This window comes from Urocitellus parryii, chromosome 4 (assembly GCF_045843805.1).
Source record: "Urocitellus parryii isolate mUroPar1 chromosome 4, mUroPar1.hap1, whole genome shotgun sequence".
NCBI classification, from domain to species: domain Eukaryota; kingdom Metazoa; phylum Chordata; class Mammalia; order Rodentia; family Sciuridae; genus Urocitellus; species Urocitellus parryii.
In genome coordinates this window covers 148,936,920-148,950,373 of record NC_135534.1, presented here as the reverse complement: position 1 = coordinate 148,950,373, position 13,454 = coordinate 148,936,920, and the positions used below count along the sequence as shown (strand labels likewise).

General features: G+C 38.4%; 1 protein-coding gene across 1 annotated transcript in view; it reads right to left on the bottom strand.

Moving 5' to 3' along the window:
* Pdcd1lg2 (programmed cell death 1 ligand 2) overlaps positions 1–13,454 on the bottom strand; it is a 59,753-nt gene that overhangs the window by 19,098 nt on the left and 27,201 nt on the right. Inside the window, exons 3-4 of the mRNA XM_026391503.2 lie at positions 8,959–9,264; positions 1,346–1,615 (exon numbers count right to left, since the gene is read on the bottom strand). Coding sequence (XP_026247288.1) covers positions 1,346–1,615; positions 8,959–9,264 — 576 coding nt within the window. The remainder of the gene's footprint in view (positions 1–1,345; positions 1,616–8,958; positions 9,265–13,454) is intronic.

Below are 13,454 nucleotides of genomic sequence, written 5' to 3'. Positions count from 1 at the left end.
TACCCCAGTCCCATGCATTCATAAGGAAGTCAATAATCTTGCTAGGGGTGCCATGTTTTTTTTTTTTTACTGTTTCCTCCCTTTCTGAGTGCTAAGCCCTTTCCAAGATACTTCCTTAAATCATCATGATAACCTTTTGAGGTATCCACCATTATTTACCCTCATTCTACACCTGAGAAACTAATTTCTAAGTAGTATGTTCAAGTTTTCAACATTTGAAATTCTGTCTTGACTTTAGAGACCATGTTCTTGACCACTGCCTGGAGTCACCTCTAGGTGTCCTAGGAGGCCTTCACTTTTCTGCCTGTCCCACAAAGGTCTTTTAATAGTCATTTCCTGTGCTGAAGTCCTGTTACATTTCCAAGGAATATGCAATAACTGGCTACACAAGAAATCCTATGAATTCATTCCTCCCTAACTTCTGATTGAAAGTTAGGATGTATAGTCATTCGTGTTAGAGTTTCAGGCACATCTCACACACTTTCATTTCTGTGTTTGTCTTATTCATTGACTTCTGGAGAAGCTTGTGGTGGTTCACAGCAACCATCAGTGAGCAGCTCGATTTATAAGAATGAGTAGAAAGGGAACAGTCATAAGACAATTTGAAAATAGCTTTGAGAAAAAAAAGCAAGGCACCTGTTGGAGGATTGTGAATTTTGTGTTTTGTTGCTGGTATTTGTGCCACAATTTGGGACATCATTTGGCTGCCTTGATCTGACTTCCTATATAGTCTGGTATTTGAGATGATGGGACAAAAATTAAGTCTCGAACTCATCAACCCAACATTGATTGAACAATTATTATTAAAGGCAATGCACTCTGCTTTTCATTTAGTCTAGCTATGGGATGAGGTATTTTCTAATTCTTGTCCACATCCATTCTCTCCATTTCAATACTCTGCTCTGAGACCTGGTATGGCTGACCTTTATGGAAGCCATCAGTAGACTCCATTGTTCTCAATAGGGAACAATGGGTTCAGTCAATGGGAGGCACTGGCAGGAAATTGGAGGTGGGAGGAGAACAAGGTTGGAGTGACATTCTTCCAGCTTCTGCCCTTTGTAGTCACTGCAGCTGGCAGTCTCCCTCTTCCGGAAGGTTACATCTCCTAAGTGATGCTGTTCCTTCAGCTGTCTCCTCCTGGTTCCAGTAGCTTCTCCAACAGTTGTAACAGTTCCCTCAATATTGATGCCCTATGTCCTTTGTAGTTTTCCTAAATTCTGATCACACCTTCATAAACAGTCCTTTTATTATACCCTCCTCAAATGACTTACTTTGAGTATGCCACCTTGTTCTTGCTTGAACTCTGACTGACAGAGCTAGGAGGTGGGGCCAGGGCAGCTCTTACCTTGAGGGTCAATGATGGCTGAAGTAAGTTCTTTCATCTTAGCATTCCAGAATATGCAGCTGAAGTTTCTGCCAGGCTGTGGCTTTAGGCGCAGAACACTAGTGACTTGGTAGAAGCCTTCAGGGGTCCTGGTATAGCTGGTGTTGGCAGGAACACTGACATTTGACCAGGACACTTCTGCTAGGGGATAACCTCTGGCCTGGCATGTGAGTTCCACCTCATCTGTCCCTGTGACCTTGAGGATGCCAGTATCTATTTTCTTGTAGGAAGCTGGACAATAATGAAAAAGGAATGTCTTTCATTTCTTATTTCTGTAAAGGTGTGTACCCAATACCATGTGAAATGAATAAAATTAATTCTATTAATATTAACTAATAATATTTTCACTTTTATTCTTGGTACACTCACACACTATTGGTGGGACTGCAAATTGGTACGACCGCACTGGAAAGCAGGTTTTTTTTTTTTCCCCTAAAAAACTAGGAATGGAACTATCATTTGACCTAGTTGTCCCACACCTCGGTATATATCCAAAGGACTTAAAATCAGCATATTACAGTGTACAGCCATATCAGTATTTATAGCAGCTCAATTCACAATAGCTAAGTTATGGAGCCAATGTAGGTGCCCTTCAGCAGATGAATGGATAAAAAAATGTGGCATATATACACAATGGAGTATTACTCATCCATTAAGTGGAATGACTTTATGACATTTTCTAGTAGATGGATGAAACTAGAGACTGTCATGCTAAGTGAAATAAGTCAGTCCCCAAAAATCCAAAGGTTGAATGTTTTCTCTGATATGTGGCAGCTAACCCACAATAAAAGGAGTCAGGTAGAGAATAGAAATTCAGTAGATTTTATAAAGGGGAATGAAGAGAAGGGAGAAGAGATGGGAATAGGAAAGACAGTATAATGAATTGGACATAGCTTTCCTATGTACATATCTGAATAAACCACATTGAATCTCACCATCATGCACATCCACAGAAATTAATTAAAAAATAAACTATGAGTAAATGGCCAAAAGAACAATAGAGGGAAGAGAGTGGGGGGTGGGAAAAGGGAAGGAGAAGGAGAGGTACTGGGGTCCTAAATAGAATAAGATGTATTCCATGCTTGCATAGTTATATAAAATGGATTCTACTGTCATATATAGCTAAAAAGAATGAATAAAATAAAAAAAATAAAGTTTAAATAATAGAAATAAATAAAATAAAACCCTTTCTCTGTCTTGGATATCATAGTGGTTTACATACATTGAATTATTTAATCCTTACTATACAATAATAAGTTAAACTATATGCTGACCCTTGGAGGTAAATTAAGTTCATATTCTTAGTTTGTAAACAGAGAAACATTAGGGAGACTTGAGTATATGCTTCCTGACTTCTGCATTAGAAACACCATTGCAGGATGATTCTTCATGTAGTTATAGAAGCCTAGGGTGGAGCAATATGAACAGGAAAAAGAATATGTTTTCCTGAGAGATCTAGTAGGACCCAGGACTAGCAGCTGAAGAAAATTAGGTTCTGAAACAAAGGACTTGACCTGTTTCATCAGTCTCCTTAGAGCCAAATTTTGGCTGATCTCTAGCAATCACACAGTATCTGAAGCATGCATTTAGAGTGTTCACTTTATCTCTTATGTTATTTATCTACATTTATTTTCCCTTGATTATCTTATAATCACTTAATCCTATTCTATTGTATTTCTATGAACTCTTTGGTCTTTTGCAGAACAAAGTCAAGAAAATGGATAACTTAGAGCAGTGTGTTGTGTGTGAGGGTCCTGCTAACTTCGGTAGGGTGGCTCGGGACAAGCAGCTCATCTTAGCAACTGAGGTGAGATCACCATTGAGTGGTGATTTCAGAAGTAGAAGGGCCAGGAATTAGGAGCTTGTCTGAAGCTTTAATTGAGATATATAAATGATGGGGCAGATGGAAAAAAGGTTCAGCTAAAAGAATCAGCAAGGTTTGGAGAAAGGACAGAAGTCCACATCCTACATTACAACATCCAAGATGGCTCTACAGTCTCTATTTTATTTAGGAAGTGGCTGAAGAGGTATTATATCAGCAACACATGATGGGGAAGCTGGATGGTGGTTGATATTCTTCAGAAAAGATGAGTAAATTTTAGAATTTCAAAGGTGGAAGTGGTCTTAAAATTCTAATTTCCTAATTCCGAATATCTTCTTCAGTAACTCTGCTAGATAACTATCTAGATGAATGTTCTATGTGCACTTGAAAATAATGTATATTCTGCAGTTGCTGGGTGTAAATTTTATAATATCAATTAGTTCAAGTTTGCTAATTATATTGTTTAAATCTTCTACTATGTTTTCTTTTCTTTCTTTTGTTTATTTGTGTGTGTGTGGTACTAGGAATTAAAATCAGAGGTGTTGTTCCACTGAGCTACATCATTAGCCTTTTAAAATTTTTATTTTGAGATAGGATTTTAATAAATTGCCAAGCTTGGCCTAAACTTGGTGATCCTCCTGCTTCAGGCTTTGGGGTAGCTGGAATTACAGGCATGTGGCTACCATTTCCCAACTTCTTCTACTATATTTTCTGGTTTGTTTGTTCTCTCAATTATAATAGAGTTGAGTTGAAAGCTCAAATATGATTGTAGATTTGTCTCTTTCTCCTTTCAGTCTGCCAATTTTTGTTTGAAATTTTGATAGTAAGTTGATGGATGAAAACACATTTAAGATTGTGTCTCCTTGTAGGATGGATTCTCTTTTTTTCCATATTTACTTCATTTATTTTCATAATTGTCATTTACAAAGATATACCAGTTTGTTAAGTTGATCCTTGTTCCCAGTTAATACATAATTCTAGAACAAACGTATTTGAACATAAGTCTTTTTGCAAACATGTAGTTTTGCAGTTTATTTTCAAAAAAGGAAAGAGTATGCCTTAAATATTTTTACCAAGACTTTGAGTGATTTACCTCAACACTCTTGCCAATGGCACTAAAATTTTAGTCACTTTACTGTTGAAAAATGGAATTGCATTATTGTAGGACCGATTCTTTTATCATTATGAAATACTTTTTATATTTAGTAGTACCTATTTTTCTAATCCTAGTAATGAGATGGATAGTTAACTTTTGGTTAAATACAACCTCAAATGGAAGCTCCTCCTTTATCTAGAAACAGTCTTTGCCTGGATTAGGCAGTCTTGATCAGGACTGATAAGCAAGTTAAACTTTTATTGGGAAGATCATCCTTACACAAAGTCTCTTTGTAGCTTCAACCCATTGGTAATTGTTTGGTTTAGTATCACAACATAAGGTAAGCACAGTAATTGATAACATGGACTTCAGAATCTGAGGGATTTTCTCCTTCTTCTTTTTTTGGTACCAGGGATTGAACCCAGAGATGCTTAACCACTGAGCCATATCCCCAGCCAGTTTTATTTTTTTCTTTTTAAGTTGCTTAGGGCCTCAATAAGTTGCTGAGGCTAGCTTTGAACTTTTGATCCTTGTCTCACTGTCTATCACATTGACGCAAATGAGAAGAAAAAATGTAGTTTTGCATGTCTTGGTCTTGAGGATCCAGGCAAATTTCTAGCAATCACTGAAATAAATCTTTTAGAATTGTTCCCATTCGCTTGTTAAACAGCCCGAGAGAAGAATTTGATTAGAGTTTGCAATTCCCAGGAGCTTTTCTCCCTTTGAAATTCAGGACATTATTTTCTTAACTCCAAATTTCCTTATCATCTTGTTTCCTCAAGGGAAAATAGACATTGAGAACAGAGATATAGCTCTATGGTAAGTCATGTTAGCAAATGCTTTCCCTGGCCTTAGAGACTTAACAGTTGACCTTTTCACTTCTGCCTTGTTTGTCTTCCACTGCTAGTCCTGAGCCCTTGGTCTTCCTGTTCTTTAAATGGAAATCATGCTGTCTCTTCCTGTACCTGTTGAAGTTACCCTCGTGTCCATCTTGGGCTTTCTTTCTTTCTTTCTTTCTTTCTTTCTTTCTTTCTTTCTTTCTTTCTTTCTTTCTTTCTTTTTTGGCTTAAAGTACTTCCTAAAACATGAGCAGATTCCTGGTATTAGCTCTTTCCTGTACCCATCTCCACCTTACTCTGTTCCTGTGTGGGTTCCTTGGCATCATATCCCTCCTGGTCTGTTTGGCCTTGTGTACTGTTTGCTTCAGCCAGGCCCCCTGCCATAGACTGCTCCCAGTCAGATAGTCACCACCCGGGTTTTCAGAAACCACAGCCCTTTATTATTACCTCTTCTGGATGCTCTAGCCATTACACCTCACATTTCTCCTATCCCTTTGAAATCAACTCTCTCTTCACTATATTTAATGTGAATTGCTGTATGGACATTAAAGAAGGTAATATAAACCTATTTTCAAGGTTTATGCCATGAATTTTAAGGCAAAAGTCTGTTCTCCTCCAGTCCTATTTCATTTATGGGAACCCTCACTGGGGCACCAGATCTATCCTGATTCCTTTAGAAGTCTCTGATCAGGAGAAGATACTCTTAGGTGCTGGTCCTAAATATTTATTTATTTATTTATTTTGCTTGCATTACTCCTAAAAGAACTAAGAAACACTATGGTCCCTCATTAATTCTTAGAATTTTTTAAATAAGTTTCTATGCTGGAAAATTAGAATTTTAATAAATAATTTATATTGTATTTTTTTTTTTAGTAAAACAACTATTTCATTCTTATATATGCACCTAATGGCATCTAAATATTTAAAAAGCTGTCTTTTTTACACACCATCATCCACTAAAAAATACAGAGAGAAATTGTTTTCTAATGGTCAGAGCTTTATATTGTATCTTTTCTTGAATCTCACTTCTTATTTTAATTTCCCCATAGAAGTTATTTTTTTTCCAGTGCTGTGATGGAACTCAGGGCCTGAAACGTGCTAGGCAAGCACTCTACACTGAGTCACACCTCTAGCTCCAGAAGTTTATCTTGCTGAGACAAATGTTTATATTTGACAGCTTTTTGATTTATTATCCTTATGCACCTTGCAATAAAGTATGTATAGCTACTGAAGTTAATATTTTTCTTATAACCATGAGGCTTTAAGTACTCAAAGTTTTCTTCTGCACTGAAATCTAATTTCCATTTATCAGCATATATATGATTACAATGTGAAATGCTATGAATATTGGTAATTATTCAACATGAAAGATACAAATTTCCTGGAAAAGTTTTGCTTATTTTTCAAATTATTCCTGAATCTGAGGATACATATGTCTTAGGGTTGGACTGCTTTAACGTGGTAGTATACAGCATCCATTCTCTTTCAAATTTTCATTTTCTGTAGCTAGAAGGGCTGTGGGACCTTGTTCATATGAGTAAGTTGATGGAAACTGGGAAAAGTTTTGTTCTACTTAGGTATGTCATTCTTTGAATGACATGATTTATATGGCAAATTTACTCAATTTTGATTATATGATCATCATTCTATTTGTGCTTTCATCCATTTTGCTGAAAGCAGAAAATTTGACACCATCTGCTTTGCAAAATGACCAGTTAGTCATGATGGTTCCATAAGGTGTGGGTATTTCTGTTTACTCTTTTTGGTACTATGGAGGTTTAAACCTTGGGGCAATGGACTACATTTATGATGAGGTAGAAGTGAACTTTTTAGGAGGTGGAAGAAAGCAATAAAAAAAGGAAGTGTTTTATGGGAACCCCAACAGCCTTACCTGGAACACATATTCTGAGGTTCATCAATTTTGGGAAAGAGTACTTGGGGAAGATGAGAATCTAGAAACTTACTTCCTAAAACTGACTGTGCTCATTCATTGCTTAGAAAGTTTTCATGTTCCTCATGTGCTCCAATGTGCATTCCCTTAAGGAATAAATCTCTCCACACTGGAGAAATCCCTGATCTAGCTGAGGTAGTAGGCGAAATGCCTCCCCAGGAATGAGAGGCAGCCCTCTGTCTGAAAGAAAGGTGTAGCCATCTCCCAACTTCTCAAAGACCCTAGACATACCATAAATAGGGATCAATAAACATGGGGGTGGTGTCAGGGGTGCAGATACTCTAGGACTTTAGGGGATCCTGAGACTGCACGGCTTTCTTTCCTCATATGAATTGAATTCAGACTAACATCAGTGTTCTCAAGTTCCTCCATGCTGATGCCAAGAGGTAGGAAAAGCAATAAAGAGAAAGCGGGTATGTGGCTTTCCTCTGGACACACCGATGGTTGAAGGATGGGGTAGTCAAAAAATATTTGGGTTTTTAAAATAAATCTCTGGATACTTTCTCTATGCCAGCCACCATGTCCAGCTCTTTATGTTTATTATCTTTGATGTTTACAACAATCCTATGTGGTAGGAGCTACTATTATCCTCTCACTGATAAGAAAAACAGAAGGTTATGAAAGGTGCCACAGGTGAAGTCAACGTTCATCCTTGTGCCTAATCCTTCTCTTATGTCCTTCTTTGTTCTGGATCATAGTCACACCATTTCTGCCCAGGTCAATAGTATTTGGGAGCCAAAACCCACAGAACATCCAGAAGGCAGATCCTCAGAGGCCTAATGAGTGGGGTGGGGAGGGCTAGAGAGCCGCCGGCAGTTTAGCTCAGAAGTCTATCAACAAGCCAATCAACAAGCTGATTCCAATCTTTCATAGTTGTTAAGAGTCTTGCTCAATATGACCTTTCCTAGAATAAACAAGAACATGAAGAGTCTCTTCAGGTTTAGGTTCCCGGCTCTTTGGGGGTAGAAAGAGATCCAAACCAGAGAAATGGGGACAACTATGGGCTTAGCCAGGCTCTCTTGGGCCGCCCACTTTACTTCTCTGGACTTTGGTTGCCTCATCTGTGATAGATAGGAGTTGGGCTTGAACAATGTTTTCCAAACTTTTTATAACCCAAAGTGAGAAAGAGAGGGAAAGAAATCTTTAAGCCATGACTCAACACACACACACACACATACACACACACACACACACACACACACCCCTGAAACAAGAGTTTGATTGTTTTTGTTTTCATACTGCTGGGGATTGAACCCAGGGGAATTCTACAACTAAACTACATCCGTACTCTATTATTATTATTATTATTATTATTATTATTATTATTATTATGACAGGGGCTTGCTAAGGTGCTCAGCCAGAAACAAGAGTTTTTAAAACAACACTTAGCCCTACTCCGTAATACTCTCTGACCTATTTATTTATTTATTTATTTTTGGGGTGAGGGGAGAGGAAACACCCATCTGGTTGCTTCTCACTAACTTGATATTTTATCACAATTATAGTTGGAGAACTACGGTTTCTGGACTATAGGAACAACTACAAAGAGTAGCTGACTAACTAAGCTGGGAATGTTCCCTGAAAGAACTGAATGAGGCAAAGCTTATCTTTGGCACCTTCCCACCTTTTGGGATCTTGTTTTCCTGGCTTATTCCAGCCTCATTTTATTTCTACAAATCCTACTCCTGTTTATCCTTACTTAGCTGCTTTATGTGCAGGTGTCAGAAAACATTTCCAAGCAGGTGCTTCCCTCCACCCCCTCTGAAACAGCTGTCTCCTTAAAACCCTTAAAACAGGTTTCTGTTATTGGCAGCTAACACAGCTGGAGAGGTGACTCCATGAATTCTAGCCCTTGAAAGCACTCACCTTTGACTTCCACAGTCAGGTACTTGTAGTCCAAGGCGAGCCCGCAGATGATCAGGCAGAGGTACTGCCCTGTGTCTCTCAATTGCACTTGGGGGATGTGGAACAAGGCCTTCCCCAGGGGCAGCTGCTCCTCCAGCAGAATGGCTCTCTCGCTGGGGGAGGATGTACCATTCTCCACCCTTTGAAAACTGGCTTTTATGGCTTCAGGTTCTGTACAATCTTTAGTGTCAAAATCACACTCGAGGGTCACATTGCTGCCGTGGTCTACTGTGTACAATTTCTTCGGGACTGTCACTGTGAATAAAGCTGAAAGGGAAAGACAGCTCACTGTTGCCTGCCTCTACTTGAAGGTTCAGTTCTTCCAGAAAGGGATCTGAGCCCCATTCCACCCCCATTTTCTGGGAGATACCTATTGGCATCCCGGCCTTCTTTTGGGCTCCTCTTTCTCTTTTGCCCATTCCAGCAGAGCAAGGGTGGAATTCTTGGTCCCTTGCTCTGAGTTGGTGAACATTTCACCCATGTACCTGATTGCCCTCCTGCTCTTTCCTGGGTACCCCAACATGAGCTTCTGATGGACAGCAGTGGTTGCTTTCCACAGCATCTCCTACCTACTTCTCTAGTACCCTGTGGTCATTCCAGATTGTCTCTCCTGGGAAAACAGAATCTCTCCTTCTGACTCCCTGGCCATCAAAGTCTGAGTCCATGTCCTTAACGGCCTTCACAACTTATTATCTGGGCTCATTTTCTTCAATCTATACAGATCAGTTCATGACTTTCCCTGCTAAATATTACTTCCCTAGCCAGTGATAGTAATAAAAATTATCACTTGTAGAGTTCTTAAACATTTCTGCTGACACATTATCTCATTTAGACTTCCCAGGAACTGAGGTAGGCAATAGTGTTATCCTCTTTTTAGAAAATTAAATTGAGGCACATTAAAGTTAAGCAGCTTGCCCAAGATTGCACAGCAAAGATCAGACCAGGGATTTCTTTAAGTCACAAATGCTGTTGAACACCACATCATACAAACCCACTGTGGATGCTATTTTCTATTAATAAAGGCAAAGAAAAAAATGAAACTAATGTTTAATGTGTATCTACTATGTGCCAAGCACTGTTAGGCACTTTATGACTGTATCATTTAACCCTGAAAATATGACCCTGAAAAACATATTATCATTAAGGTTGAATAGTTAAGGAAAGTGGCTCAAAGAAATTGGCTCCTGAAATATTGTTAGTAAGGTTAATATTCATAACCAGTCAGGATTTGACTTCAAATCTATAGTTTCTGCTTAGATAGTATCTCCCAAAATGCAAAGCACATATCAATAGAAGTATATATAATTCTAGATGGGGTAGAATCAAAGCCTAAATAAAGAATTATTTAGAGAGAAATTTATCCCCTTTCAGGATGCACTTCAATCCCTTGAGTACACGTAATTTATAACCAGACTCTTATACCTTTAATGCTTGTTCTTTTTCCTTTTAATAAAACAGGAAGCTTCCAGGCAAATAAGTGTTATCAGGGTGGAGTTTAACAACACTACTTTATTTTAATTGCATTTACTTTGTTTCTAGCCTATATTTTATTAGTACAAGCAAGACTGAACTTTCAAGTACAAAGGAGCATTCTGTCTAGCTAAAAAAGCTGAATTGATTTAAATAATTCTGTGAAAACCATAGTATAAAGAGTAGCCAAACATGGTAAAACTAGTGAAGTCAGTGTTTGCATGCATAAAGCATGAGACACTGCCCCAAATTATTCTGTTTCCATCATTAATGAATAGGGATCATTATGATGGAGTATGGAAAGATCTGGAAGTAGTTTCCGAATCATCACAGATTAGATCAAATTATGTTCAGTAGAGTTTGCTTCATTCATTCATGAATTTATTCAATCAAATTGAAATCAATCAAATCAAATCATTCTCTCAAAAAATATTGGGGGGTCTTCATCTAAGCATTTGCTTTTCAAGGGCCATTTCTGTATAAAATGTGGTATGGGAAGAGCACAGCACTTAGTGTGTTCAAATTCTGCCTTTTTCAGGAATAGGAGCCTTTGATCAGGAACTCAACACTTAACTTCCGTGAATCTCAGTCTCCTTTTTGTAAGATGAGGTTAGTATTTACTTCTCAATATCATGGTGAAAACGGGACAAGATATATTACATGTGCAGGGCTCAGGTCTGGTAACTAGTAGGTACTTGGCAAACTTTCATACCATGTTTTAATTCTTGGGAAAGTAGCGATCTATATATGAAAACATGGCCCATTCTTTATTAGTCAAAATTCTTTTTACTAATCAGGATAATTTATTCCTGACAAGAGTTCACAGCATAGTAACTTTTGGGTTTCCTGCTTGAATGATTCACAGTACAATTTTCTTTGGATTCAAGTTTTTCCTCCCATTGAACTGAAAGTCTTGGATGGCAATAACCAAGTTGAGTTTGCTTTGATATCACTCAGTCCTTGACACATGCTTAGTTCCATATAAGGGTTTAGCAAATAAATGGCAGAAAGAGAGAGAGAGAGAGAAAGAAAGGATGAATACCAGAGATGGTATGAATTGGCATTCTCAGTCACCACACAGCACAACTGATAGTTATCTGCACCAATGGGCTTTATAAAAAAATGACAGATATGTTTATATTTTGCCTACACTCCCTGTTATAACCACAACTTCGACTCTTTCTACAGAGATCTATGGTACAGAGAGGAGGTTCACATGTGACCACTGTTCTTTTGTGCAAGATGGGATCAGGGCCAAGGCTATCAGGTGAGTGTTTTCATATACAACAATGCTAATCACATCTGTGCTTGCTGACCCAGAAGAGAAGACCTTGGGATAATATTTATGAAAAGGGACATTGTGCTTCAGGATTTCCTATATGACTCCACTTTGTAGAATCCCCTGCACACTGTAACAACAAGGCTTCACATAATGGGACCATAGTCTCCTTAATGGGGCCCTATTAAAGGTAGACCCCTTTATGATGGGTACCATCTCTACATCCTCAGTCCCTTGTAATTAAGACACTCTGCTTGAAAGAATCATATTTATCTATCAAAGATGTATTAACTATCTTCTGTTTGTCAGGTTCAGGAATTTTCTACTACTTTCACTCTTCTCAGTACTTCCTTCTTTTATATTACATTATAAAGCAAGAAAAATCGAATGTGATGGGGGGTGTGCAGGGAAAGTTAGTTGCTGTGCCTTATTAACAAGAAGAATTAGAGATTTGGTTGTTGATTCTATTGATTGCATTTAGCAAATTTATTTACCACACAATGCTTTCTTTACCACACAAGCAAGGGAACATCTGTAACTTCCTCTGGAATTCCCCTTAGAATACAGCAGAACTCCCCTCTTCACTGCATGAGCTCTAGATAAATGTTTGTTTTCTTCTTGTTTTTCTTCTCTGCCTTGTACAGGGTATGTGTTAAGGGCTGTAGACATAAAGTATGCTACCTTTCAGACAGGTGAAATTTTTTGGCTAGTATTCACAAGAGAAAAGAGTAATGAATGAACATGAATCATGTCTATGAGTACCTTGGAACAACTGAGGTTAATTGGTATTTGGTATAACTTTGTCTCAAAGCTTCCAATATGCAAAGCTTTGAGCTTGATTGCCTCCTATAAAATGCGGGGATTAGGAAATGCAACACACTTGAAATCCTAAAACATTCTTATTTTTTATAAATTGCATAGGAAATCAAAACACTTTTGCAAGCAATTCTGTGAAGAGGCGTTTCTCAAGCTTGGCTGCACATCAGAATCACTAAACAGAAGTCTCAACCTCAGCTGACCCTGGAATCACTGAGAAGCTGTCTTGGTCTGTTCAGTGTTTCTTTAACAGAATACCTAAGGCCATGTCTTTTATAAAGAGGCTCGTGGTTCTGGTGACCTGAGGGTCCAAGCAGCTTGGCACCAGCCTTCTTGCAAGGGCCTCCTGGCCCTATCACAACGTGGAGGAGAAGCAGAAAGGGAACTGGCCGCATGCACAAGAGGCTGAGCACTCATGCACAGTGATCAGGGTGGCTTCATTTTATAACAGCCCATTTTCATGACACAGGCTTAGCACATTCATGAGGGTGGAGCCCCCAGGACCTAATTACCTTCTACTAGGTCCTACCTTTTAAAGATTCTACCACCTTAACATCACCACATGGAGGACCAAACCTGCTGGATGTGAGCTTCTGGGAGTAAACTATATCCAAATCATAGCAGAGGCTTCTAAAAAACACTAATGCCCAGACTCTGCTTTGGCTCCTTTAAAATTAAATTATTTCAGGGGTGGGACCAGCATTAATTTTTTAAGAACAATTTTCCTGGGAGTATAGAATGTGCAGACAATAGTGAGTAACATTAGACTAATAAAATACATGTATTTGCAAACTCTTTTTACAGTCTTTCTAAAGTATTGTCCTCAGCTTTACCTGGAAACTAGTTAGAAGTGAAGAATCTCAGGATTTCTCCAGATCTAGAGAATCAGGAT